Source organism: Andrena cerasifolii, chromosome 5 (genome assembly GCF_050908995.1).
Source record: "Andrena cerasifolii isolate SP2316 chromosome 5, iyAndCera1_principal, whole genome shotgun sequence".
Taxonomy (NCBI): domain Eukaryota; kingdom Metazoa; phylum Arthropoda; class Insecta; order Hymenoptera; family Andrenidae; genus Andrena; species Andrena cerasifolii.
The window spans coordinates 2971480-2997883 of NC_135122.1; the positions used below are offsets into that span (position 1 = coordinate 2971480).

The 26404-nt window shown below is 42.4% G+C and overlaps 2 protein-coding genes across 10 annotated transcripts in view; both read left to right on the forward strand.

Annotated features, from left to right (window-relative positions):
* The window catches only part of LOC143369134 (protein muscleblind-like), a 544190-nt gene that overhangs the window by 435102 nt on the left and 82684 nt on the right, over window positions 1–26404 (forward strand). The window contains exon 4 of one of the 2 annotated variants that reach the window (XM_076812641.1): window positions 10678–10707. The exons of the other annotated variant lie outside the window; for it this stretch is intronic. Coding sequence (XP_076668756.1) covers window positions 10678–10692 — 15 coding nt within the window. The 3' untranslated portion in view covers window positions 10693–10707. Of the gene's footprint in view, window positions 1–10677; window positions 10708–26404 lie in introns of those variants that run through there. 2 annotated transcript variants of the gene reach the window in all.
* LOC143369102 (uncharacterized) overlaps window positions 1–26404 on the forward strand; it is a 366056-nt gene that overhangs the window by 116795 nt on the left and 222857 nt on the right. The gene's annotated exons all lie outside the window — the stretch shown is intronic.

Below are 26404 nucleotides of genomic sequence, written 5' to 3' on the forward strand. Positions count from 1 at the left end.
CTTCTTTCCACATTACGCCACTAGTGCCAAACTGAGGGAATCGCGCCGCTCAGACAAGGAGAGGCATTTAGGTGTGCGCCTTCAATTGCTTTGATTTTTGGATATGTTTTAGAGGACCGTAAAATAAAAAATAGGTGTCTTTATTGTGGCCCCTTCGCATGTTTAGGGGTGAAACCACCCTCCACAGTTCATAAGAAAAGGTACAAAAGTTCCTATTGTTAGTTTAAAGAATATTATAACATTGAGTTGAATAAAACTTTATATAAATTTAATTTTCCTCTTAACTTGCTGTATGGATGATGTTCTTGTCCTCAGTCACTTTTTTACCTCTTCTCATGAACTTTGAGGGGTGGTTTCACCCCTGAACATGCAAAGGGGCGAAAATAAAAAAACACCTATTCCTTATTCCTCGGTCCTCTAAAACATGATCAAAAACCAAAGCAATCGGAGGCGAACTCTAGCACACATACACAGTTGGTCGAGACTTTAATAATCTTTCCTGAGAAAGCGATTCGTTTCTCAGCTACAAATCTTTAATCTTCCAACTTCATCTCGAGTAGGATACTTCGAAAGAAAGGAAGAAAGAAATTTACTCTTGGATTTGGGGGTTGAAAAGGGCTACTGCGGTAGTCTTTTCACAAATTTGCTTTTGCAATCTATATTCCCGTACAATTGAAGAGGAACCCGGTACGCTTCAACAAGCAAACATGCAAGAAATATGCAAAAAGATATATTTGCCATGTACTATTGTACACCCATCTGGGATACAGGACAGTTACGTTCCTGATCTCAATGCCTCGCACGGACACTTTGTTCTACCTCTGCAGAAGGTTTAGCTGAAGACTACGTGACACGTATATTCTACTTGTAACAAGTATCTGCTTTATCTCCACTCTCTTTTTATTGCGACGAACTTCTCTGACGTTTTAGCCAGGAACTTCTGTCCAGAAAGTTCCAGTTCTAGAATTTCAGAAGGCGTCCTCCTTCTGCTGGCCGAAACAACGGTCTTTAAAGCGACCGGCTCTTCCACTTTTTCCGGATACATCCGCAGTTAGACGAGACCCCAGGCCGCAGTCGATACTTCGCTGGGTAGATAGGGCTCCTCAATATTTAATAGCTTCTAGCTACGAGCGCTGCCTCAACACTTGTAAAATTGCATGGCGGGGGGTTGAAGCCAAGCATAGGAACTGGAAGGCCGGTGAAGAAGGTGGGAAATTCGGCGTTATCTCGGCGAGTCTCGATCGCTAGACACGCGACAGTTAAGAAGCCTTGAGAGGATAGAGGAATTAAAGATCAGAGGGGGTGGGTCGATGAAATATTCAGGTGGAGACATCGACTTTCCGCGACGATTAAATCGCATTGCGCCGCGTCCTGGCCAAATTGAAGGAAACAGTTCGTCGCGGATGAAATATAAATGAGCCGGGGTTATTTGAAGTATTCGCAGCAAAGTAGGCACCGTCAGAAGGAAATAATAATATCAGGCGGTTACGTAAGAAATGTCGTTTTCTGATTATGAATCTTGAATGATTAATTTAAAGCGAAGGTTTTGCTTCGTTAAGTAACGTCCTTTTGCCAAGGAGGCACAAGCTTGTTCATTCCAGTCGCGAACTACTTCAAATTTTATGAGGATTGCGAATTCCTTGAAAGCGTGCTCAGCAAGCTTCGCCGTGAAAAGGAGAAAGCAATAGTCACCAGCAGATAGGTCAGAGAAGTTTCATAACCGAGGTGGTTCGATTTTTAAATAATGACTTGAACGATGAATTAGGTATTAGGCGTCATGATGGAGGAGGTTGCGCAGTCTGTCTATACAATTTTGAACAGTACTTCTCTGCTGTGTTACTTTCACCAGGATTCAGGAAGCCACAGCGCTCATCTCCTGTCGAAATCCACTGTACAGTGAGCTCAGCTTCCTTGTGATGGTTTCTTGGCTTTAGAAAGTGGTTGGAAGATCGTTTTCTGCTGTCACCCATCATCCATCGTTCATCCTGGATTATAATGCGACGCAGAAGAGGATTGCTCCGATTGCGATCCACTTTCTCATCTTTCCAATTACTCTGAGAAGATCAGCAGTTGATGAACGTGCAGCAACTCCAGGTTGCACGCGTACCACTCGATTCAAAATGTCGTTGCTCAAGGTCTCACGACGTCCTTCTTGTTGCTAGTTGCGATCGTTCCCAATGCCAAAGGACAATGTGATCTTTGTATTGGTTTGTGACCACGGCAGGATAGGGAAATTTATACAGGACATGCATCAACGTTCTGAGGAATCTAGAATGCATAATTATTTAATTCGAAATCTCATGAGAAAGTTATAATAAATCTTTGTAACGCGCTGATTGAAAAATACAATTGTTACACAACATGCAAGTTTTAACGAAACAATAATTAACAATAACTACGATGACATTATGACATTTTATAACACAGAATTTTTTTCTACTTTTATTGAAAACTCAATTGAGGGTATTGTAGTAAGAAGGGTGCACCTCCATTTTTCACTGTTCTTGAGTTATGAGTTATGACGTGTAATATTCGTAAAAAAAAAATCTACATCGTTAGTGCACGTTTGATGCAAATCCATTTGATGTCAACACATGTTTTCCATATTTGATTAATGAACCAACGATAAATCAATAAACGGTGTTCTTTATTCTGCACAGTTATAAAAAAGCGACCGTTTTTTGTAGGTACACTTTGGTGCAAGTTAGGGGTAGCTCTGGATTTGAAAGATTCGTCAAAAATAGAAATAATAACTTATCAACTCAACAACTACTACTTATTGAGTAAAAAAATATATTTTTAATTAGCGTTCTCTTTTTAATGTTAAGTCGAAGCAATAATTTTATAAACTGTTTTTTCTAATTTACTCGAAGTTGGTAAAGGTGGAGCTACACCCCTGTTGCTGCAAGGTCCTCAATTATGGAGTCACCGTTCAAATCACAACAATCTTGTTGCTTTCGGTGTTGCTCGACAATCTCGACATCACCTTTCTACAGACATACCTTCGAGTTTCCTTAATAATTATTTTATAGACGCAGCGTTAAAAAAAAAATATTTTCCAACGTGCTCTGCAAGTGTTCCAAAAAGTAACTTTGTCCTCTTTAAGAAGCAACTTGATATAAGTTCCTGCAGCCCACAGAAGCGCATTATCCTAGAATGAATATTAATCTACAGGTAACAGTCTTCGCCTGGCCACTTATCGCCGGTATTACCTCGCTTAAAAACTCCCGCTTGGACGTTTCGGACGGTAACTTTCAGTATTTCCCTGGGATTCACGGAGATTAGATTTCCTCCGCGTACAAATTAATTGGTTCGCCCGGGGATCTCCCAGCTTTCATTCCCATTTTATTCTCGTCCAAGCTGGGGCAACTGATTCGAGCCGATGGATCCGCACGGTCGGCAGAGGTTCCAGCTTTCGAACGTGAAAAGAATCGGTCGGCGAAAAAGCGAAGATGTCGGGCACAGATTTAAAGAGAAGGACGTCGTGGAGTATCGCGGGGACCTGGCAGTAGAAGGACTGGCGAAAAAAGAAGGGGCGAGGAAACAGGGCGGGGGGGCGGAAACATAGGGAGATTGGAATACTTATCTAAGGGAAGAAGCCGGAGAGACAGAATGGGAGGAAGGATAACGATCCAAGGAAGAGCAGACAGCGCAGGGAGAAAGGAAGAGAGAATCGAATACCCGAGGGCCCACGGTAGAGACACTTTCATGAGATTGAGCTCGAATTCAATAAGGGATGAATAAAATATAAACCAACCGGCATTGCGATCCTGTGTCGGGGCTAAGGGTGCCCGACCCTTGTGTAAATAAATAAAAACTACATCCTAGCCGAACCGTGCGCGCAACTGGTCGCGAACCTGCTACCTTCAGACCTCCTTCAGGTGGAAGAATCTTCGATGCGGCTAAGTCTCAAACAATTTAATCCTCTCTATCCTTTTTCCCGGTGCTCAAAATAATATAGCACAAATTGGCTTCTATCATCTTTGAAGACCCATTTCCATAGTAGCATTTCTTGTCACTGCATTCTGTATGAAAAAGGTTACACAGAGGGTGGGTCATTTCCTAAGTTCCTTTCTCGTATAGAAATTTATACAATAGATTCTAGTTGTTAAAATAAAAACCATTGTATTCTGTGGTCTTGACCCATCTTTTGCTAACGGTGTGATTCCTCATCTATCTGATGCACTTGGAAGTTAGCGAAGAGCGGGTAAAATGGTTATGTCGCCTAATTCCTAACACAGTCGGTTAAACATTACGAAACGAGTGGGTAATATCCTTTCAAAATGTCTCTTCGAACTACTTACTAGTTGTGTTTGACAAAGAAATTGGGAAAATATTGAATTCTAAGCGAAAACAATGGGCGACAACTAACATTGATTTAGGCTGATGGCGCAGCCTTGTGGTGTGGTAAACAGAGGGAAGAAGGGAAAGGTAAAGGGCTGGAAGGCGAAGAACCGGGTAAACGTTCCAAAGACAGATAACTTTTCCTACTCTTAATTGTCGGCACGGTTGGAACGAGCGTCAGAGATAATTGAAGCGGGTAGTCAAAGGGTGTGTATCAGTCAAATTTAGTCGAATCAGTTGTAGAAGTTCCTCAAAAGAAACGGCACCCTCGATGCTCACTGTTGTTTTTCTTTGATCCTGATCTTACGCTGAACATCGCCCTCGTCGTAAATTACTGTTTAATTAGGACCAAGACTGACGAAGACGTTGTCTTGAGAGATGGCGAGAACAAAATACGTTTCTTGGACTGAGACAGCGTGATCCCAAAGCACACTTTAATGCTTACTTAATCGCTGGTGGACGATTGACTAGGCAGAGGCAGAAAATTTATGCAACAAATTGTGATTTGTTTAATTTTCCATTTGGAACCTTAAGGAACTAATTTGTCCCTTCCCCATGGCAACTTCCCGAAGTTTCAGTTGCAAATGAGGATGTATGTATACACTCCTACAAATTAGGATTTAGGATTTTCGGGTAACCTCTGACGTTTTGCATACGCCCTGGGAAAGCTGGTCTCTTTAGGGGGCCAAAGGATTCTAATTAAACTATCTAAATGTTTACTAGTCCGCTGATTCTATTTGAATCCCTTACGGTTGTCCTTGCATGAGCTCATCCATATGTTTTGGAGATCAGCTTAGAACGCAGCAGTCTCTATTGACTGGGAGTAATCAACCTCTAAAACGTTCAGGCCAAAGTTCGCACTTCTCCAAACCAAAAGCTAGCAAGTGCTCTCTAGCACATGTCTCTTCAGCTACTCAAAAATAGCAAATTATCGTTGTTGCACGAGAGCATAGTTTTTCGTCGTATAATCCAGTTTGGCAATGACATTTCCACACTGGCGATCTCCCAGGAGCTCAAGGTAAACCTGGTGCACCTAATGGGTGGATTTGTGCGTGCTGAGAACGCGCAGAGTTTTATTTTCCTTTGAGATTCTTGAACATTATCTACAGAGAGTAAGGATGTAGAAGGCGCCTATGCGCACTTTCTGCCCAACAGCCCCTACCCTGGAAGTGGGCGGCAATGAGGTAGTTTCTGGGTCCTCCTAGTCTGCCAAATGCAGAGTTCACACCGCAACACGCGATAAGAAGAACATTATACTCCATAAAATGATGATTCGTTCTCGTGGAGAAATCAATTATCGAAATGTCTGAGTTGCCGAGCTTCGGGCAGCAGTGCATATTTCGATATTAAGCGTTCCTGGTGCACACAGGCAACTGTATCTCACGGGTAGGACAGGCGAGGAGAGTGGAACGAGAGGAGAAGGCGGGCAAGCAGGCAGAGAAGCGCGTCGGCCAGCAATATTTCGCGTTCATAGCGTTGCTAAGCCGCAACTAACCGCCTTGTTAGGAAGTTACTCCTCCTCTCGACCACCCTCATCCTCTCCTACTCACCCCCTTCCGCTTTCTCTTCCCACCTCCGTCCTTTCTCCTTCTGTTCCTCTCTGTCCACCTCGCTCTATCGCTCTCTTCCTTATCGCGTGTTTCTGCATGTGTCCTCCGTACTGCGCTCCCTTTCTACTGCATATTAGATTTTTTCATTACCTTTGTCCCTTGATTTATACCTTTTCCAGGCTATCCCTTTGTTTCCGGCCGCGTTTATGATTTTTCTCCTCTATCTACCCCCGACGTCGCGCGTCGTCCTTCCTCGTTTCATGCTGTTGCACCCGTGCCCCTGGCTCCCAGCACGCTTGCCCCCTGTCCCGCGTGCACGCTCCTTCAAGTGATCCTTTTTCCACGGATCTCTGCCTTCGTCCTCTTTTTATCGCGTGTCAGATGCTCTCCGCGCGCATCATCTCCTGTTGCTCGGGTCTGCCGCTCTCTCCCCCATTTATCCTCCCGGTCGTCCTGCGTTTAGTTTTTCCCGCTCAGCTACCTATGGCTCCCTCTTTGATCCACCTGTTTCATCTAGCTCCCTCTGTTTCACAAGAACCTCGCCCTTTCCTGTCCCTTCGACGTTAGAGTAGCACTTCCGTCGTAGCTACGGAGAGCCCGCTCTCCCACCCGACTCAAACCACCGCCACCGGCCGGATACTAAATCATAACTCGAGAAATTCTCGCGCAACACGCGGGACACCTTCAAGGCCTCAGAGGAAGCCCGTTACAGCTAGGATACCGTTTCCCTTGTAAACCTTTGATAACCAAGTACGTGCTGCCTCTAAGCCCCTGCACTCAGGCCCTCGTGGCGCACGTTGGATTCTCAGCAGGACGCTTTCGTGAGGCACGCCTGTCGTTGATTGCAGACGCTGCTGCTCTCGTGATCCTCGGGCTTCTCGAGAGGTGTACGAGCTTTTTGGCAAGATATGCACTTTCGCGGCCCTATTCCCAGGCAAATTGCCGATTATGAGCAATCAGAATTTGCGCAGGATTTATTACATAAGTGAAAATGGATCTAGCACCGAACAGTAAGAATGGTAAAAACAGTTGTTCCGTCCTTAGACGGAATAGATAAGTATGTTTATACTCCAAGCCACGAGTCTGATTTCAAAGGCCTTATTGTGCTTGGGTGACGAGAATCAGCTGGGCCCGATGATGGGCCAGAGGTCCTGAGCGGTCGCCGCTTTCCCACGGCGATTTTTCCCTTTCTCTAATTATTGGGGAAGGTGTTGGTTTGACGTCCTAGATAGGGGTTAGGCTGGATTGCACCAGTGCTAGCACAGATTTTAGTTAGCAAGCTGTGTGAACCCGCCCACGCAGAGTTGTCGAAGCTTCTCGTCCCGAGAGACTAATATAGTCGTCTTCCAGCTCTCGTAGAGTCGTTTTGTAAGGTTTGCGAGAGCAGTCACTTTAAATCCTTACCACGTCCATTGTATATATCCGCGTCTTAAGTTATTGTTTTTTGCAGTTGTTATTATTAAAGTTAGTACTAGGAGATACTGTTGTTACAGTTCTTTCGAATTCTCCCAGTCAGTCAAAGTTCCTTCTGTCGGCATTAGTTTGCCGCCGGGAAGCGTTGTTCTGATATGCACAAAGTGTCAGGCGTGCACCTACTATTATAGTCTGATTTTCGAGAGTTGAGACTGAGGAGGAACCAATGGTACGCTACGGATTGCGTGCGGCGTAGCGTACCATTGGTTCCTCCTTAACCACGCTCCGTCCGAGTCTGTGAACTTCGTATGTTAGTGGGTATTTGCAGATTTGATCCGCCGCAGACTTTGATCGCAGGTTTGTCCGCGACGGATGAAGACCGCGGGGAAACCTCCCCGTGTGTGGCCAGCTATTAGTTCAGTGACATACGGTCGAAGCAACAGTAGATCTGGGCGTAGATTGTCACCAGGGTGAACGTGTTTTTAGCGTAATTGTTACGTGTATACACTGCTGGTTCAGTAACAACGCTTGATTTTGACCAATAATATTTATTATAAATGACCGTTACTGTGGTCGACAAATATGTAAAATGTATTAAAGAACATGTATTAAAAAACGTGTATTAAAAAACGTGTATGGCCGTTTCCAAGGCCGACAGGAGCCGAGAACCTTTTCGGATTTTTCTGGTCCGAGTTCTGCTCTTCCTTCGCCGCGTACCCTCTAACGGAACCTCGGTTTGCCCCACCACCTGGTCTGCTACGGAGGTCCGTTCAGGGTGGAAATATTCGCTTTCCAATCAGTGTCCTCCAGGTGACACGTTGGGCGTTTTCCTGGATTTTATCAACACTTGCCCACCTTTCCAAATGAACAAAATGCAGTGGGAGACCCCGAGACAGGCCCCAAGGTCCCGCGGCAGAAACGACCCTCACGTGCGCGACCTGTCCAGGGGGTTTATGATGCGGCAATCACTATCGAGCGCCAGGAGAAACTCCAAGACCCGTCATAACTGGGATTTGGAGTTTTCCCCTGTTTATGATGTTTAACAGCCACAATAATCGCGCTAATGAAATTTTAAGTTCAAAAATAGCGAAGAGAGCACATCCGCATCATAAACCCCGTCGCCTTTCGAATCCTTAACAGAACGTATGGCCTATCTATGAATCTACGTATCTTGTATAAGATGTACACATCATTCTGCATGCTAATACTTCAGAGTGTGTGCTAACTTGACATTGTTCTAAGCGCATCTTCCTAATACATCGCCTGGTTTCCAACATGTAGCCGTCTATGTCTTCCAGTAACTTTCAGTAGACAGTTTACATTTAGTAAACAGTGGTGCTGCGCTAATTGACTACATAAAATTGGCTCCCATACCCCTGGTACTTTTTCGTTTGCAAGGAGCCATGATTTGGGGGAGACCTACTGCCAGCAAGATAATAGAACGGAATTACAACGCTGCGTTGTAACATACGACGCCAGCCAGTAAGGTCACGTATTTAATAACGCCATGTATATACCGGGCGAGATAAATTGGATAAGGCGCGTATCAAGATTTATACTCTCAGCCAAGATACTACGTAGACTGGAACGTTGATCGCCGACCGGAGCAATGCATTATTTTCCGTCAAGAATTCTTATCGCCGACGTTGCGCCGGGGTAGAGAGTCGATGGTGTCCCGACAAATTTACTTTCTATGCCGGTGATTCGAATCGATACCTATGCATTGTTCAGCGCTGGTTGCTTTCACGACAACTTCTTTTTACGTTCGACGGTACACCCGTGACATTTAGGTCCACGACTGACATAAAACAATATTAGAAGCGGTAGCTCGCGCGGCACCGTAATCTTATTATGAAACCAAATACGCGATTCAACCGCGGCCGGTTTATACTGCGGAACGCGTTGAAATGCGCTTAAGAATTTTGCTTGCTTGTTCTATCACCCCCCGAACGAAGGTGTTAGGGGACTAGGCAGCCAAATCGCTCGAAGATCGAGTATTTGTTTGCGAATTAATTAGGAGGAGAGGGATGCAAATTGGGACTAGTAGTTTTTGGGTAATGTTTATTAATAGTATAAACGGTACAAATTTTTTGTGATAATATATTCATATATATGACGGCGCTACAGTCTACTGATGTGTAGGCATTTTTTTTTTTGTTTGTTATTTTGCACTGATTGCAAAAAACGAAGGTAGGGTAGTATCGTTTGTTGCCATTGCACTGTTTTTGGCCACGTGCATAATTATCTTATTTTTAAACTGCTTGCAGATCATTATTATGTGGAGAATTTCACGGCATTAATATTTTGTTTACTATACCGCCAGAAATACAAGGTTATATTTATTGCTTACACGAAAAAATATTATATTTTTTAAGAAGTGGCCAAAACTGGTACAATACCTTAAAGTCGCCACAAATGGTGCATCTACCCTACGGATCGACTTGAAATTTGTACAGCTTGTTCAAAATATATTCCATGCTGGAGTGAACCTCAACATTAAGTGTAAAAGCTCTAGATTCCGAGATAAAAAAGCAGCCATCTGCGCACCCCGAAAATCGGCATTTATCGTAAAAATCGACTTCTCCTAGTCGCTATTTTAATAATTTTGGTTCTTTTTTCCTAGATGCAAACCGAAATTATAGGTTTTAGGAGAAACATTTAAAGGTTAAAGGTAAACAGTTTTGACATAGGTAGATTTATAATATGTGTGAACGAAGTGAAGAGGAAAATAGTGCTACTTATATTAAAAAGAAATTTTTTGTTTATGGTACATGAGGCACTAATTGTAAGTGGGGGGTCGAAATGATGGAATAGCCACGCAATAAAAGTGATCGGCTACTTTACTTAACTAATGGCGCGTTAATGAAACTGTCAGTATTTTTGCAAGACTAACCAAAAAGAAATAGAATTATTTGGAAATGTGTTCTTATTTTTAGGCACTCCAGAATAGTGTTCACTGCTGGTGATCGTAAACCGAATACACTGATCCGTCATACAGTACGTAGTAGTATTCGCATTCGTGATTTTTATAACTCTTTCGCATATCATTAGAAGCAAAATAAGTTACGAGTGACATTGAAATGCACGAGCTGGATAGAGATCGCAGATGTGATTCCAGAGTTAAAAGCAGAAAGTTACAACGATATTCTATAGATATTTATACGTGTATCCACGGAGCGCAGATTATTTATTGCCCGAGGTGAAAATTTTCTAGCATCGCACAGTAAAAGTTACTTAATTGATGCATGTTACGCCAGAAACCTAACCCTTACTCTTCTGGACGTGTTGTCACCCGATTATCACCAACGCCACATATTTTGCTCGTTAATTCACGGATGATTAACGGACGCATCGTTGTTTTCTGTTGCAGGTATGTAAATTCTAATGGATTTTCCGTGTCCTTGCCGTGCATCGATCCGCGCGTGAGTAAATGGAACTTAATTAATTAAAATGATACCTGAAACGCAAATTTCCAGAGAATATCGAACTCGGACACGAACTTCGCGATCGACTGAAAAGAAAGACATTTCTGTTTTCGTTTCTGACTCAAACTTAAGGGGTCAGTCCACTGTGACGGTTTGAAAAATTAAGCTATTTTTAAAGATTTCCTTCTCCGTAGATACAACATATAATGCAATAAATCTGTTTGGTATTTATTAAGCTACTTTTATATTATACAAGAAAAATTTAAAAGAATTTTTTTTAATTTGTTTTAAAACTTAAAACGCAATTATCTCAAAACGACATTTTTTTCAAGTGGTGCAGGTGATTGCAAAAAAGCTATTTGATTAATCAGTTCGAAATTTTTACACGTTATTCAGAACATCAGTGGCTATGGCCGGGACCACGGAAACCTTTTTGGATTAACCATTTCATACTTTTTACAAGGCAAAATGATTGAGAAATTCATCGTATTTCGACATATAAACTTCAAACCTCTGCCATTTTGTTATTTTTTTATCAGTAAAAGTGATCCTGGTTCCGGCGATAACCACACTCATAATGATTACAACACACTTTGAATTTTTTGTTTCAAATGCGTCGTTCTCCCGAAACCATCTGCACCAGCACTGCATTGCTTTCTCAAGGCGCTCACCTCAGTGCGATATATATTTTAAAAAAACTGTTCAAAATTTAAAATACATTTTTTTTTATACTGTCAATAAGTGTATTAATAAGTAGACAAAGCATTATTTACGTTGAACATTCCGTTTACTAAAAAATAAATCCTGAAAAATGACAATTTTTCACGACTTCACAGTGGACTGACTCCTTAACCTAGACCTGGCTATATCGAGTTTAGTCGATGGACTATGTTTGTCCCAGGAATTAAGGGATGAGTGAAATAAAAGTAAACAATTTTTGCTAACTTTACTAAAAATGAGAAACGTACTACTCCATCTTATACAGAATCTATACTTATATAATCGTTGTGTCACTGATTCATCACCGTCCAGCCCAAACCGCTGACCCTAGAAACATGAAATTCGGAGGGTATATTCCTTTTGCAACTTAGGTACTCGATAAGAAGGGATTTTTTTAAATTCCAACCCGAAGGAGGTAAAAAATGGTGAAATCTGTTTTCTCTGACTCCTTATTATTTCTTAAACCCAATTAGATATCAACTTGGTTCGTACTCACAAAGATTACCCACAAAAATGGCTAAAACCCAATTTCAGAATTTTCCCCTAATCAACCCCTAAGGGGGTGAAAAGGGGTGAAATGTATTTTCACGGATTCCTCAAAATCTCTTACGTCTGATTAGATATCAACTTGGTTTTTACTTCAAAAGGTTACCCACATAAATGTCTAAAAACCAATTTCAGGTTTTTCCCTAATCAACCCCTAGGAGGTGGTGAAAAGGGGTGAAATGTATTTTCACGGATTCCTGAAAATCTCTTAGGTCTGATTAGATATCAACTTGGTTTTTACTTCAAAAGGTTACCCACATAAATGCCTAAAAACCAATTTCAGGATTTTGCCCTAATCAACTATATACTATAGAAATACTAATAATAATTTTTTACATGATTTATAAATATTTTAAAAAGTTCTATGTTAATATAAATAATTGTAATACGAAAATAGAATATTAAATTGGTCAGCGTAGCGAAACGGAGCAGCAGATCTGACAACGTCGCATTCATTAGGAGCGTTTTTTATAACCAAAATGTCAGAAAGGTTTCGTTACAAAGGTAAATTTATTAAAAAAAAATATTGCAAAAGAAAATTCGACAAACTTGAGAAAAGTGTTTAACAGCAATAAATAAATTTAAGTTACAATTATATTATTTAATATTTTATCTACAAATTTCGGATAACTAATATGACTTACAATATAATTAGCCTTCATATGAATTTGAATCGTCGTTCGCTGTTTAAATGTCTAAACATATCGATAATGCGACGTTGCCACGTTGACTGCTCTACGTAGTTTCTAAAAAATTTGCACGTAAACCTATTTTTTACGGACATTTACGAAGAATATAGTCTTCTTGAATATAGTTTTCCTGTTTCAGAAGAAAAACTGAAACTATAACCCTCTTTTTTCGACTCTGCCACATGCCACTGTGTTAAAATGCATTAACTTTAATCAACAATTTCTCGATAACTATGTGGTAAATCGATTTTAAATTTTGTACAAGGGTTTCTTGCATTCCAAATTAGTTTTGCACGAAATTTCAAAGAATTCTTGAATTCAGTAGATTATTCAGGAACTGCCTCAATTATTACTTACGTAAATCAATTAATACAGTTACTCATTGATTTATTCGCATAAATTCAGAAAAATGGCAAATTTGGCTAAACCCAGATTCAAGTCACAGCTAATGAAAACTTAAGTTGAACCAAACCTAGACCGAAATATTCCCAATTCAGTGTTACTTTCAACTTAGTTCAAGTGGTACCTAACTTAGACCTAATTCAAACTTAAGGCAAATGTAACTCTGATTTACCCAACGCTTAGTTCAGATATAACCTAGACTCTACCTCTCACTTCTTTCTCACACCTCTGATTTTCTCGTTTCTCTGCGAAAGACCGTTATCCTGTCTCGTGGAACGTGCAAACATCGCGATCGATTACTTTCAATTACACAAATTCTATCCACCAGGGTACTTTGTACCCGCATGCAAAAGGGTCGCGTGCGTCGTGACCACCAGACACCGCGTCGCCGCGTATTTCTGAATTTGCATCTGCCAGTCGATAAGACATGCAATGGGAAAGGGTCGAATTCGCGAACCGTGGCTCCCGTAGCAGACTAATCGGCGACAGATCGGCACAGAAAATTTTTCCACGCGATACCGTTGGCCTTGTTATTAACGATACCTCTCTCCGAGGATTGACTTTCGCCCGCAGCGAGCTTCTAGAGGGGTAATTTCGATGGGGGGTAACCAAACAAGCTATTTAAAATGAACGCGATAAATATGGCGTGTTCCGGATCGACCAACAACTAAAACGAAGCAGATTTCGATATTCTAGCCGCGATAAGCGGTCGCATTTACCCATGGGAAGGGTTGATCCTCTATTATTTTTATGATTAAGGGTAAGTGAAGGCGATTGATTTAACAAATATTGTTAAATTTGCGGACTCTCACGCCCTAGTTACGCAAACAGTTGCAGTAACCGGCATATCAATTTTTCATAACGAAAGGGGAATACTTTGAAATAAAAAATAAATGACTTTTGCCCTAAAATTCGTCCCCAAACATTTTAGACCGCAAAAGAATTTTATCCTGATATAACATTGTCCATAGCGTGACTATTTGCAGAGGGTGCAGCAGTTAAATATAAATTTCATAAAAATTTTGCATGCCCGCGTACAGGCGAACTTAACACCGCTCCCTTTATAATTATAAACATCATTAAAACCGTGGCCGGGGAATGGACAGTGATATTCGATAGTTGAATGCAAACCGAACACCTCGCTCGCCCTCTTCCTCTTCCTTTTCTGCATGGGCCGCGTTCTCAAACAAAAGAACGTCATACACGCCCTTGGCAAGCAAAGGGCTACGCGAGCACCCTCGACACGTATAATCCAACCCTTGGGTAGGGCTGGGTCTTCGTCACGGTCTGTTACACGAGCGCAAGAACTCGATGTGCACCGTGTGCTCGCTCGTCAGGTATATATGCGATTGTTAATCGACAGCACACAAAGGAGTGGCCACTGTGACGTCAGGAAGAACAATGACGACAGTTACCTGGCTGGCAACGCGAGGCGGCCCGATATTATCGTTGTTCATGCTTAGCGATCGCGTATGTCGTGTGCACACCAGCTCATATACTGGATTTATTGTCGTAAATATGAATAAATGATTTCTTTATCTGCAGGCTTGTCTGCTCCAACCGCTATTGCTACAAGGGTTTCTTTGTAACCCCAGAGTGGCATTCGCCGAGTTGGATTGGCAGAGTTATTTGAAGCCCCTCTCAAGCGTATAAGTACAGCTGTAGAACTTAAAATGCTACGGGCGTATCGTCTTAGCTTCATCATCCAAAGACTTGTAACCTTTCAAACGCTATCGACACCTACAGGTTCTAGGCATGCTCGACTATCGTTGCATATCGCACTTACAAACAATTGACAGACTGTTTGATTTGAACGATAAGTAGGTGACTCCTTAGGTATAGACGTAACTACTCTAAAGACTCGCGGCCACTAGCAATAGACTTGCGACATTCATTGCGAGAGTTGATGTCAGCACTGTGTAAACACGCCTGAGAGTAACTCTAGCAAGTTCTGATTACTTGCGACAGTTGGTCTCAGCAAGTGAATTCTGTCATAGTGTGGACGCCCGATAATTTTCTCTCTCTGAGAAAGATTTTACTTCCAAACGAATTGGAAATTTTTGGCGAGAGTAGAAAGCAAGTAGCTGGACCATGGTATTCGGTTTCGAATCTACGTGCACGCCAGCATTTTTGTATCACTTTTAGTAATGTTTGGTCCAACTAATTCTAAATTCTAGTTTGTTGGACCGACATTATAGTAGATACTTTATGTATAAATATTTGCTGTCAACTCTCAGGCGTAACACTGCAGTGTAGAGTGACATTTTCGTCCTAGTTCTTCTGGCGCCCGGCAGATTTCGTGGCTGTTGTAAAGGTATTTGCATATATATGCAGGCCTGGTATGGAATTCCTACTCGTCGTGGAAGGGGAACACGCCACGCATGCGTGTGGCATGTTCCCCCTCCATTACGCGTAGGATTTTTCTGGCAAGCCCAGTAATACCATTACAATCTTTACTACCACAATCTCATTAACACATATGTATATGCCTTCTAAGTCACGACGCCTCTCGCGGCGGCCAGGGGAACTAAACAGAAATCGGCACACAAAATCGATGGAGTAAAAGGTACAGAGTCGGAACACCTGTCTATTACACCGTGGTGTAGACACGCGGGACATATCTTCTGCAACACTTTTCTGGCAACTACTTGCAGGCAAGAACTTGCGTGAAAAAATTGCTGTAGCGTAAACACTCATGCAAGTTTCTTGCGCAATAAATGTCGCAAGTTTATTCCTAGTCGCCACGAGGCTTAAAGGTACGTATACACGACGACACTTTTGTGTCTAGATCAAGTGCCTTTTGTGTCTAGCTAGAGCTAGTCGCAGTGTCTTCAGTCTAGCTCTAGCTGCAACTCCCGCGACGATAGGTCAAACTCAGTGTCGCGGACGGCTCTAGGCAGTTTCCAATCTTCCGGAAACTTGTTTTGAGCGTCGCATACACTTGATCTAGACAGAAAAGTGTCTTCGTGTATACGTACCTTTAGAGCAGTTATGTCTATACCTAAGGAGTCACCTACTTATGGTTCAAATCAAACAGTCTGTCACTTGTTTGTAAGTAGCGATATGAAACGATAATCGAACATGCCGAGAACCTGTAGGTGCCGATAGCATTTGAAAGGTCCATAAGGCTCACCTTGGACCCAACTTCTTCGCAACGAAAAGATTAATTTCAGAGTTCTCTGAAAGAATTGATAAGATACATTCCTGTCTCTGCTACAAGTAGAGAAGATCCCACGAAATTGAAATTACAGGGCCAACGACACATAAGGGACATATGCCTGCGCAGCGATCGGAAGTATCGCGAATTACAGAGCTCGTGAAATTTCAGCAAAAATGAGTATCGATTGCTTGCAGTAATATCTTGCCTCTATATGCGATATCGAGTTTCACTTGCCCCGGAATTGCAGGCTCCGGGCGTTTTAATGCGCCCTTTACGCACTCGTAGCAGGGAAATGGCCGATCGTCTGTTCATGATAAAGTACTCCGCGAATGTTCTCTCTCGCGCAACGACATATTCAGTCAGCACGCAGTGCCGAGGAAACATCCAGCCCGCGCAAATATGACACTCCAATACCAATATCTGTTTACGACATTGGACGAGGCGGAATGTTCCGGGTTAACGTTCCCCCATACGCTGCCATTATTTTATATGGGATACTGTATGGTAACGCGGCCGCGTCTTTTTCCGCGTATTGAGCACGTTTGTCAAGAACAGGCCCTCCATTTGTGTTTCCATGGGAAACAACCCTCTCCTTCCAGTTTCGGCCGTTCCTCGAAATACTACGGGAACACGGGGCTATGTATTCCTATCAGCCTCTGCGGCTCCTAATATTTTATTATATACCGGCTCGACCCGGCAGCGCTATGAATTCATTTCGACCATGATGCATGCTCGTGTCTCGTGACGATGGGTTCGGAGGAATTTTTGGGGTCTCGAACTTCGAACGATACTATTTCAGCGAGAATTTTATACACTAAGGTAAAAGTCCCCATTTCTACTCATGTACCGAGTTCTACTGATTTCGTATTTTTCTTATTATTATAAGCGTTACGTTGGGACTATAGTAGTAACGAAATAACTCTAAATTATTTGAACATTGACGCGAGTTTTGCACGAGCTTGCGGCTAAACAAAGTGCAGCATATGGAACAAAATCTTTTAAAACATGAGACTCACGATTTTTCGATCGTGTTCTAGATGTTTGTGCTAAGGAACAGCGGCACTATTGGTATTTGATAACGTGGCAGACAATAATCCTTGCAGTGAAAGGTCTTATTCAATAACAAAACAGATACCGTATTGTGTTCTGGATGTAGATTTTTTTACTATTTTTAATTGTTTTAAGTAGAAAACAGGTGAGCAGGTTTAGGGTCAAATCATGGCTGTCTGTTTTTTATTTATCAATATATTATGCTTTACTATTGTGTCATAAAACCTCCCCATACAAGATGTAACATACTTTAACCTAAAAAGGCAACGTATTATGTGAGTAGAAATTGGTACAAATGGTGAGTAGAAATACCTACATCGCTTTTTTTAGTGAGCAGAAATGCGGACATTTAGAGCATTGTATTTAATCACAAATTACTAATAGTTAAACATCTTGAAATATCTTTCTTAACCTTTGGACTGCGGAGCACTCTCGGAGAGAACCAGCAATACAGATGGCGCTTATCAGTCGCTGCGACTGGTTGTATACTGACCAAAACGGTACCCGGAGATTTGATACCATTCTTAGGGGTTAAAAAACTAAATAATTGCAAATAAATTAAAAATATTCAGTTTTTCTTTCGTATATATGGACAGACTTGTGAGAGCGTATATATACGCCTTTCGTAGTCAAAGGGATAAATAGTTTTTGAATTGGTTGATTTATTATTAAAGAATTAAGCAATTACTCTGCTAATTTTGATCACAAACAAATTTTTTACACCTTTATGACGAGTAACCTCGTAAATGAGTAGAATTTGGGACATTCACCTTATGGACTAAGATTCGCTTAGTTATATGCAGGGGGATGCACTCTCATTTGCGATTTTGGAACAGTGTTTTGTGATATTAAATGTACAGTACTTCTTTCATTTCCGAGCGTCTGTTTCATTTTTCCAAAATAAAGGAATGTGAGAAAAAAAATATTTTTTAATTATCTTCCAACGCTACTCCTTCTTTTATACGTCTTTTATGAACACAGAATTTGTTTTCACTGCTGTTCACTTTGATGATTTTTTGCAGACTTGATAAAGGCTTGGCCAAGACGTGACGTACTTACATGGAAACTCCTTCCTTTCTTCTTAGTCAGCTTTAGGCTACGTCCAGCTCTGTGTTTGAGATAATAGGTTTCGTTACTTGAGAACGTTACTTCGTAACAGCCTCTAATTACCTTCCGCAGTGTCTGTTAACGTGCCAGGTAGCTAGACAAGTGTGTAGAACTCAGTAGCATCGTCATGCATGTGTCTTGACTATGTCAAAAGCTTCTCCATCAAGTTTCTGAGGATCTTCATATCTGGGGTAGGTACTCAGGATCAATTAAATCGCATTAAGTGGGGACTAATTACGCAGTAGGCATTATTTAAATTCAAGCTAATCGTTTATAACGATAGGGGCGATAGTGCAACTATTTAAGAGTTGTGTCCAGCTATCTCAGAATCTCTTCAGATACCTGGCTGATATTTTCGAATAAATCGTCACCTCTTTCACACTTCTCCATCTTTCTTCCAACCACTGAGTGAACATGCCCCACATACCAGTGTTCCCCAACGTGAGGCCCACACCCCACAGGGGGGCAATTTGATTGTTAAGGAGGGCAATTCGAAAATGGACTCCTCCAGAGTTTAAGTTAACCGTATGGCGATTCTCGGTCGCTACTCGAGCTGGGTATACGTCCAGTATACACTAAATCCTCGTTATAGCCCCGTTTCTACCATGCGTAGTACGCCGGGAGACTATCCCCACCATTTCTTGGAATCCTTCGGTCGAGAGTGAGAGAACCCGAGAACGAGCGAGTGGGAACGAAAGAGTGGACACCAACTTCGTGTCAACTGTTTCGTTCCCCCTCTCCCGCTACCGGGCCCACACACTCCCTCGGCATTGGCCGCGCGGAATAGTGTCCGCAACGCGTCGTACGCTCGCCGCCAGCCCCGTTCGTCGGGTTTAATACGAGTGTTTACTGTAGGTAAAGCTGCATTCACACCTGACGAGTGACTCGGCCGAGTCATCGATCTGCTACTCGGCCCAGTGAAAATCTTCCCCGCCGGATTACTCGGCCGAGTACCAGAATATGCCTTCAGACTGTCGGAGCACTCGTCACAGGTGTAAACTAAGCATAACTTCTGTCCGCCATGTTCGTAGCCGTGATTTCACTATTAGACGCTGGAGCGGTCGTAGTTAAAACCACCTAAGTCAACATTTCTTTCAGCCTATAGTAAAATGAGTGGTGCAAGCAAGAAAAAAGTTCGTCAGTATTCGGAGGAATATTTAAAATCTGGTTTCGTACCCGCTGTCCACGATGAACGGTCACCTTTTTGTCTTTTATGCCAGCAATGCTTGACCAACGAATCAATGAAACGAGGTCGTCTTGAGGCGCATTTGAAGGCGAAACATAGTGCTCATATTAATTCAGATTTCAATTACTTTCAAACTTTGAAGGGAAATTTTGAAAAAAGAGCAACATTAAATTTCAGCTCTCCATTATATGTTTTGAAAATTTACTTACTGTGTTTCCTCAACAATTTCCTAGTGATTTCTTCCTAAAACCTACTATTTAAGTTTCTTCGATGAACAATTCAATTTTTGAATATTAAAAATCCATGTACCAATCGCTAACCACTGTCTGTGAAACTTTACGCCTCACTCAAACCGAATACAACAAGTCTAGTGGTGTTGCTAAAAAGCACATATCAAAGATCATTCAAATTCAACATTCAGGAACCCCATTCCAAGTGCCTCAACCCTAAGAACCTTGCCAGCGTTGAATCATTTTGTGACTCACTGTCCGCCTAAAAGTTCTTCAGTCCAAGAGAGTCCTTATCCTCGAAAGATAGTAGAAGTAGCCTGGAATAGACAACATCGAACTTTTAGAGTCTGAAATGAACGTTGCGAAGAAAAAGAAGAAGGGTGAGTGGTGTCGGGGGAGAGCCTGGAAGAAGCTTACCGATTTTCTCGGGAAATCTCGTAGGTGATGGAAGAGGAAGATTTCATGAAATTTTCGTGAATCTGAAGGGGAACGAAAAGCGAAGAAGGGGGCGCGAGGTGTCGGTAACAGAGTAGGAGGGGAGAAAATAGTGGTTGCAGGGGAAGAGGAAACGATGCTGAGAGACAGAGAGAGAGGGAGAGAGAAAGAGAGAGAGAGAGAGAGAGAGAGAGAGAGAGAGAGAGAGAGAGAGAGAGAGAGAGACGAGACGAGAAGCAAGTGAGACAGGCAAGCGTCGGATGGCCGAAGGGATGGTAGGATGGATTCAATTACTTGGAGAACAATACTGGCCCGGCCGTTATTGTTTGCCCGAGCACTCGGTCGAGTTTTCCTGGTTTGGGACCCTGAGCACCGTATCCCATGTCCCGCTACGCCACGATATTTTGTTTGCTTGCCATAATACCTAGGACGTCGACGACATTCACTGTTGTTTCAGACGCCTTCCACCGTGCCGACCTTGGCACCACCGTCATCGACGTCTCTTTCTTGTGCGATGCGTATCTGCCCGTCATCTGCCATTTCGGAGTTAATTAATGCGAGCTTTCAGGTTGGGAATTGACAAGCTTACGGTGTGACGTCCATCAGAGCCGAGATGAACGGTGTTGGTGTTGGCCAATCACCTGTACCCCTGGAGTACAATTTCTAGTTGGATTTAGGCGGTATAGTCGCGCGGTTATTTCTCGTTGTGGTTGGAGTAGCTGTCTAATACACTTACATAAAAACGTACCTCACTAGTCGGGCTGTTTATTTCTTAGTTGACCGATTGTAATATTATCGTAGCTTATAACTCTGAGCCGTGTGATGATAATATTGTCACGGATTTCCTAGGAATTTTGTTCTGAAAATTGACAAGGGTAGCATTCGTTTCTTCTAAATTTTTGGAAATTCTGTACAGAGATTAGTGGAGAATGGGATGAGCTATTGACACTTGGAAGTGGTATTTATTATTCTATTCCAAGTGTGCATTTACATTGAATTACTGCCTAATTTTGGGTAAGGGGTTCATTTGAATTTCGGATTGATTAATAACATTACGAATTCGATACAAATTCGAGTAATTCGAGGTCGAAAAATATGGGCTTTGTAGTTATAATTTGTGGAATAAACGAGTATCCTAAATACTAATTTAAAATAATAATCCTTGAAAAATCTATATCGTTGTTATAATTATAAATAGTAGGTACCCCGGATTTGCATCGATTCTTAAAACTACTTACAATAGTTTTTAAATGGAAAGCGCCAATTTCAATTTTCCGTTCTACCCAGCTACTTAGTAAAACATCCGAAGAAATTTCAACGAACTTCGCAATCCCGTCCACTATTCTAAATTTGAACAACAATTTTGCTCGCGTACGTAGCAAATGAGGCAGGTCTCTGCGCCAGCTATCGATTAATCGTAGCCATCGGACAGCAGAAAAAAGATTAACTGAAAAGCACGCGGAATTGTTCATCCCTCGAGCAGGCCACGATTTCTGGGCAATTTCCCTCGTCCCAATATTTACCAGCCCAAATCCCTGCTCTCCGTTGCTCTCTCCTTAACTTAGCCATGGTCTGTTTTAAAAAAGTCACGGAAACTCGGCACCGCGAGACCAGCAAACTCCGGCGTGGATTTTTTAATGAATTTTTAACTATTCAATTTTTGCCACCGAGTCGATGTAACTTTCAGCAGCCACCGGGGGTACGGGGATGAAGTGGAGGAGTGAGCGTCGCAAAATGGGGGTGGAAGAGAACGGGGATGGGAAGTACCGCGAATGAAACGGTGAAGGGGCGCGGGGCGTAATGAATAATTCTAAAAGAGACTCGTCTTATAGTCAACTACTTCGGTTATACAGAAACCGAAACTCGTTGAAAGCGAATCTGCATTCGTGTCTGTCCTCGTTGGAATGTCAATTCTAATTTTTTTTTCTTCCAGGAAATTGCGGTGGTTCTCTATCGATATCTACCTGTCTCTTTTCCTACTCCCTTTCCCCGTTCACTCTCTGCAGAAATGTTTTCCTTTAATATCACTAGATTCGAACCGAAGGAAAAATTAATTTGAAGGGTTTTCCCCCAGTCGCACTCACGAGGAAAACTCACCACCCACCCACTTCTTTGTATGATGACTTCGATGCCAGAATTTGGGCATTATTTGGCGGAGCACAGTGATAGATTCGAACATACCGTGACAGTCCGTCTATTATTACTTCGAGTGACAGTTTTCAACGAATATTTGCGTGTTACAATTGAAATTCGTTACCCTGTACGAATTTTTGAAGCACAACAGTACAGTTGGCTAGCTACGTACACAAAAGATTCAATTTTTCAGTTCCAATAAAATAGCGATCCCTGAAACCCGCACATATTGTTTTAAACGATTTTATTCAGCTTCCATCCGCTGTTTGTTTTTTGTTTGATTGTTTGTTTCTTGTATGTATGTTTGTTTGGTGCAAATCTAGAAACTCAATTTTAACCCACTTCCAGCTATCTAATAAACTTGAAACTTTGCAGGCGTACGTAGTTTGGATGACGATGCAAAATTATGAAAATTTAGAAAATTACCCAGTCATCAATAAATATAACCCACAACCACAAATCCAAACGATTAGAACTCAGCCTGTAACCACAAGTCAAATCAATTCAACCGATATGAAATCAGCATATAACCACAAATCAAGACTTATATAGACACTAAGAAGTAAATAATCAAAAAATATATATACAGTAAATCCCCGTTATGAGCTCGACGATCGGGGCTGGCGGCGGGCTCATAGTGGGTACGGACATGATTCCGCGCGGCCAGTGGCTAATTCGACTCTTTCGTTTCCTCTCGCTGGTTGTCGGTTTCTCTCACTCTCGTCCGCAGGCTTCCAAGAAATAGTGGGGATAGTCGCCGGGCTGTCAACGAGCGGTAAAAACGGGCTCATAACGAGAATTTACTGTATTTTTTTTAATTCCAACAATTTTATTTAAAATGCACTAAAAACTAAAAAATAATTCTTTTCTTGTACTACAGTTTCGATTGTATTTTTTTATCTTTAAATAAAATCGTGGAACAGGATATTTCACTATAAATTCATTTCGACGGCACGAACTGTATTAATAGACTGTGTGGATCTTGAAATTCTGTTGCGCATTTAGTCGACTTCTTCTGCCACTATAATCTTTCTAGTACTCAGTGAGGAAGGCGATTAATAATCCTCGTTAACTCCTATGTACTTTCATAGTATTTTATTCTTATTTGCTTGTACTCTATCTTGCCACTATTCTTTTTGCTTTATTTTGTTCCTTTTTGTGTTTCTACTTTTATGTATTAGTCCTCTACTGGTATTCTCTATTCCATATGCACCAAAGGATTTTCCCGTATATATATAAAAAAAATAAAAGAAATAAATGAACTGGATATACATACTGTGATCCCCAAAATATAAACTCAACAGGAGATAAATATTTCTAAACCGCGACATTTAGTAAATTGCGCCATTTTCTTGATTCTTCAAAAGCGCCAAAATCATGAGAAAATGGAGGGGGAAGTATTCAGAAAACATAATAGAATTTGAAATTTTATCGGCTCTATTGACGGCGCGCGTTCAGGGCACGTTCGGACTGATCCGTTTGCTGGCGGTCCATCAAAGCGTGCATTCGGCTCCGAACAATCCCACGAAATGAACGCCGCAAATTTCACTTGTAGCGACTTTGGCGTTAGCTTGCGTTAGTTGTTAAGGGCTGAGTTTTACCGTTACGCGTTGGAGGCTCGGGTCTTTCCCCGTGGTCCTGGCTGAGCCAGGCTATAGCCGAGTGCATCTGGCAGCCATACTCGCCCAGGTCAGAGTTTTCCCAGCCTGCGAACGCGATTTCGCGCCAAAATTTACCGCGCATTTTCGGCGTCGCTTGAGGGACGTATCCCTCTTGGAGGGTTGTATAAATAGCCTCCAGAGGTGACGCTCGCCCTCACTCTGTTGGAACTGCCTATAGTGGCAACGCCTCTCCGTACAGAGTATCCGCATTAAATTGTTAGTTCGCTGTATCATTGTGTATCACCTTTCTCACATAATAAAGGCAGTGTGGTGAAAGAGACGTTAGTTTTCAATATCCAATCGATCTCCCAAACACTCAACCCCGAACGCGCGCTGAGCTCCGAACGTGCAAAAAATCGGTGCGCGCCGAATGCACAGTTGAATACGCGGCTTTACCTTACTGGGTGCAGAGGGGTGGCGCGCTCGGGAGTTGATTCGCTTAAAACCCCATATCCTCATTATTTGTATGGAATAGAATTGTGTTTTCCAGGCTTTAAGCACACGCTCCAAAAATACGGAAAGCCAAAAATCTGTAGGTGTCTCTAAACCCTTTAATGCTACCCAAGGGTTCGACCTGAGAGCATTTATCTGAGAATAATCGCGAGCTCCGCAGGGTTCGTTGCATTCCGAAAGAGTATACGATCTCTCTCGGGTGGCCGCGAGTGCCCGCGCACGCGGCAACGTTGGCGAGCCGCAGGAACTTTATTCCAGACGCGTCACATAAAATATTCAAGATGAGCGGTATCAACCGCGAATCCTTGCATAAAGTACCCCCAATACCCGGGCCGCTGCGCCGTTCTTACGACTGTGCAAACACTCTTTCTCTCTCTTCTTCTCCGTGCTCCGCCCGTGAAAGATGATAGCGGTGAGAACGGAATGCCATTAGCATTTCTCATTTCTGCTTTTTGCCGCTCCTTATCTACCGTCAGCCGGCATCGCCTTCGTTGCACGCTCGGGATGGAAAATTCGCTGAAAAGAGGACACCGCTCTTCCGCCGTCCCACCGTCGCGATCTAATTATGGCCCCACGCGACAGGAATTAGTAAAATGGACGGGCAACGATGGGCTATTGGTCTGGTTATGGTGTACACTTGCCTCTGCTGCGCTGGAATCTTGGGTCCCGCGGATACCTGCGCCCATTCCTTCGAAATAATAGCCGACTATGGAAATTGCGTTTCCAAATGAGTTGCCTTTTCCGCCTTTAATTTTAGAGACAAAAATCCTTTCTCTGGGATGTTTAGCCGGATATTCTCACCGGTGATCATCCGGGTACCTATGAGGAACCATTGCCGTACACATCGTTGCAGATTCTCTGTATCATCGTGCGGGGTCTCAAGTGTCCCATGATGCTGAACATGTTAAACGTTTGGGTCTGTAGAACTATGCGCTCCCCAATCGCAGGATAATATCTGGTAATTTTTCCCCGGAAAGTTGTTCAAACGAAAAAGCCAGGGTACAGTAACAATAGGAAGCTACCTGTTAATTACGTACAGTTAGGAAGACATTACCAGCCGTCCGCGTTACACACAGTCGCGAGATTTCGACCGGAAGAGGCTGTATGAGGTATTAGAAGGGATGAGAGCCGGCGGAAAGACAATGCAGTGGATACGAACTAATTGCCGGATTCTCGTGCCGTCTAGTGGACCGGGAAGATTAACTGCACGCCTCCCAACCAACCCACCCCTCCCTCCTACGCCCGCACCCATATTTTCTCTGTTGCCCCGCGCGCAATGGAAGCTCCTCCCGAACCCGAATCAGACGACGGTATATATAAATTAGTCGAGTTTATCTCCCTTACCACGGGGATTATTTTCTCGTGATGGCTAGATTTACTTATTTGAATCTTTGAACTTTGAATCTGCGTTAAGTGCGCTAGATGTAAAAAGGCAAGAGAGTATCGTTTCCTGCGGTGTTTTCTTCTATTGAGTAGGGATGATCGAGGGTGAAATGATTCGTGTTTCAGCGTGTTGGAAACGTGAGTAGGTACTTCGTTTAGAGAATATTTTTTGCGACGTAGAATGGGTTAGGTACTTTCTATTGAAATTGGTTGTTAAATAAATGAGCCTTTTAGTTTTATATTTTAGTTTTATTTAACGGCTAGGAAAGAATGTCTTTCTGTGACGGTATACCGAAGAGAAGTGAGCTCTTCTCTAGCAAAGGACTGTTTTATCACCGTTGCCAGATATTGAAACAAAAAGACGCTCTACAGACGTATCATTATCTTTTACTATATTCAGGTTTGCCTGAATGTCAGGTGTGCCGGGAATTTTGGGGGCAAAACTTGAAGGCTTTTTTAAACAAATCTTTATGTAACAGGACATTTTGTTTAACAATCCCGAAACAGTTATTTCTAA